Source organism: Fukomys damarensis, unplaced genomic scaffold, assembly GCF_012274545.1.
Source record: "Fukomys damarensis isolate Sample0158 unplaced genomic scaffold, DMR_v1.0_HiC HiC_scaffold_22, whole genome shotgun sequence".
NCBI classification, from domain to species: Eukaryota; Metazoa; Chordata; class Mammalia; order Rodentia; family Bathyergidae; genus Fukomys; species Fukomys damarensis.
The window spans coordinates 25710528-25710923 of record NW_022900934.1 but is presented as its reverse complement, the minus strand read 5'-3'; the positions used below and the strand labels follow the sequence as shown (position 1 = coordinate 25710923).

General features: G+C 52.8%; 1 protein-coding gene across 1 annotated transcript in view; it reads right to left on the bottom strand.

Moving 5' to 3' along the window:
• Commd7 (COMM domain containing 7) overlaps positions 1 to 213 on the bottom strand; it is a gene marked incomplete at its 5' end in the record, with an annotated part of 33958 nt that extends 33745 nt beyond the window's left edge. Inside the window, one exon of the mRNA XM_033767105.1 lies at positions 103 to 213. Coding sequence (XP_033622996.1) covers positions 103 to 213 — 111 coding nt within the window. The remainder of the gene's footprint in view (positions 1 to 102) is intronic.
• Positions 214 to 396: the final 183 nt, after the last annotated feature.

Sequence of the window (396 nt, the reverse complement as noted above, 5' to 3'; positions counted from 1 at the left end):
CACTTTCGCCACAGCCGCCGCAGCCGCCGCCGCGCGCTCCCAGCCGTCCCGGTGCACCGGGTGGGGTGTTCCGGTGTCGCGGACAAGCGCGCGGTTCCCTACCAGGTCTAAGGCCAGAGTACCCCGGAGAAAGCGCTTGGCGTCCGGAGCCTCGGTTTCGCTGTCTGCAAAATGATCCTTGGCGGTGGCTGCTGAAAGTTCTTTCCCCAAAAGTGTTCAATCAATGACTGGTTGCTACCGTCATAATCATATTTAATATTTTTTCTTATGGCACTGGGGATCGAACCCAGGGTCTCAAGCATGCTAGGGAAGTGCTCTACCCCTGAGCTACACCCCCAGCCCATCACTATTGTTATTATATGTTCATTAATATTTTCTTTATATACTTTAAAATGT